We start from the raw sequence: 1,292 nt of genomic DNA, 5'->3' as shown, positions 1-1,292 counted from the left end.
AGCCGCAGCGTCTGCTGGGCGTACTGCTTGAAGCTGGCACGCGACTGCGCGGCCGCGTCACCCGCCGCGTCGAAGACCGAGTTTGAGCGCGCGTGCATCAGCCGCACCTCCAGCAGCACCGGCTCGAGCGGCACCGCGCAGCCGTCGTCGGCGCCGCGCAGGCGCGGGTTGCTGTCGACAGAGAGCTCGGCGCGGAAGCGCGCCGTCGTCGTCAGCCGCACCTCCTCGTCGCAGAAGCGCACGCGAAAGGAGGGCAGGCAAAAGTCGCCGCTCTCCTCCAGGACGTGGGCCGGCAGAAAGGAGCCGTCGGTGGGAGGCGGAGGAGCGCGCCCCTGCCGGACCGTCTCGAAGGTGGAGGGCGGGCACTGCCGCTTGGAGCACTCAGTGGTAGCACGGACGCGCAGCTGATAGATGCCCTGCGAGAAGAGGTCTATGTTCTTGAAACCACCAAAGTCGATCCCGACTTCGGCGACCGACGTGAGGTCGGGCGTGGAGGAGCCGGACATCCTGAGAGGCGCCGGGCGCCCGTCGAGGCAAGAGCACGCAATGGTGCGTCGCGGCGCGAGCCACCCTGCAATTCTTCGAGAGCAGGATTCCAACTTTTTGCGGGGTAAGGTATGGTAGGGTCGGCGCCAAAAGGGTGGGGGGGTATGGTCCTGGCCGCCGGAGGCGGCCTGCTCGACGGGTGGGGGGGTATGGTCAATCGCTGGAGCGGCCACGTTCAACAGGGTTCGAACCCAGTACACAGCCGCCGTACACAGCCGCGGACACGATGCCGACTCACGGCGGCCCCGGCCGCTTCGATACTGTCGCGGGCCTTCTCGCCGCGACGCCGCCTCAACTTCGGCTCCTGGACAGCTCGCTGCCCGACGACGCCGAGCGCGCCGCTGTGCGCAGCTGCTGCGCTGGTACGCTTGCGTCTTGCATCGCACAGCTCGACGCTGCGATTGCACCGCATGCCGTCCGCATGATGGACGGGAGGCTTCCGACAAGCGACGCTTTCCGTGGCGACGACCACGATCTCAGCAAGCTGAAGGCGCTCAAAACTGTCGCCACGATGGTCCTGCAGGACGGACCGATGCTCTATCGCGAGGCCTGCGCGAGTCTCGTCCACGCGCGCTCCACCTTCTTCTCGGACCTCAACGCGGCGCTCGATGCCGATGTCTTTGATTCTGCCTTTCGATTCAAATCGCCGTCGTGGCTCGCGAAGCGCGCGGGGCATGAGCTGTTGGCGCGCGTACCGCTCGTGCGCGTGCCTTTGGCCAGCTATGGCATCAGTGTCTATTGACTTG

General features: G+C 66.8%; 2 protein-coding genes across 2 annotated transcripts; one reads left to right on the top strand and one right to left on the bottom strand.

Moving 5' to 3' along the window:
- Positions 1–24: 24 nt before the first annotated feature.
- Positions 25–506, bottom strand: EMIHUDRAFT_258700 (hypothetical protein; the record flags this gene model as incomplete). The annotated part of the gene is made up of 1 exon (XM_005759238.1): positions 25–506. A coding segment is annotated over one exon (482 nt), but the record flags the coding sequence as incomplete, so codon positions are not given.
- Positions 507–772: 266 nt separating this feature from the next.
- EMIHUDRAFT_258699 (hypothetical protein) lies at positions 773–1,277 on the top strand (the record flags this gene model as incomplete). Its single annotated transcript, XM_005759237.1, has 1 exon — positions 773–1,277. A coding segment is annotated over one exon (505 nt), but the record flags the coding sequence as incomplete, so codon positions are not given.
- Between the last annotated feature and the right edge of the window lie 15 nt (positions 1,278–1,292).

Source organism: Emiliania huxleyi (genome assembly GCF_000372725.1).
Source record: "Emiliania huxleyi CCMP1516 unplaced genomic scaffold EMIHUscaffold_8038, whole genome shotgun sequence".
Taxonomy (NCBI): Eukaryota; Haptophyta; order Isochrysidales; family Noelaerhabdaceae; genus Emiliania; species Emiliania huxleyi.
This window is presented reverse-complemented; position numbering and strand designations above follow the sequence as displayed.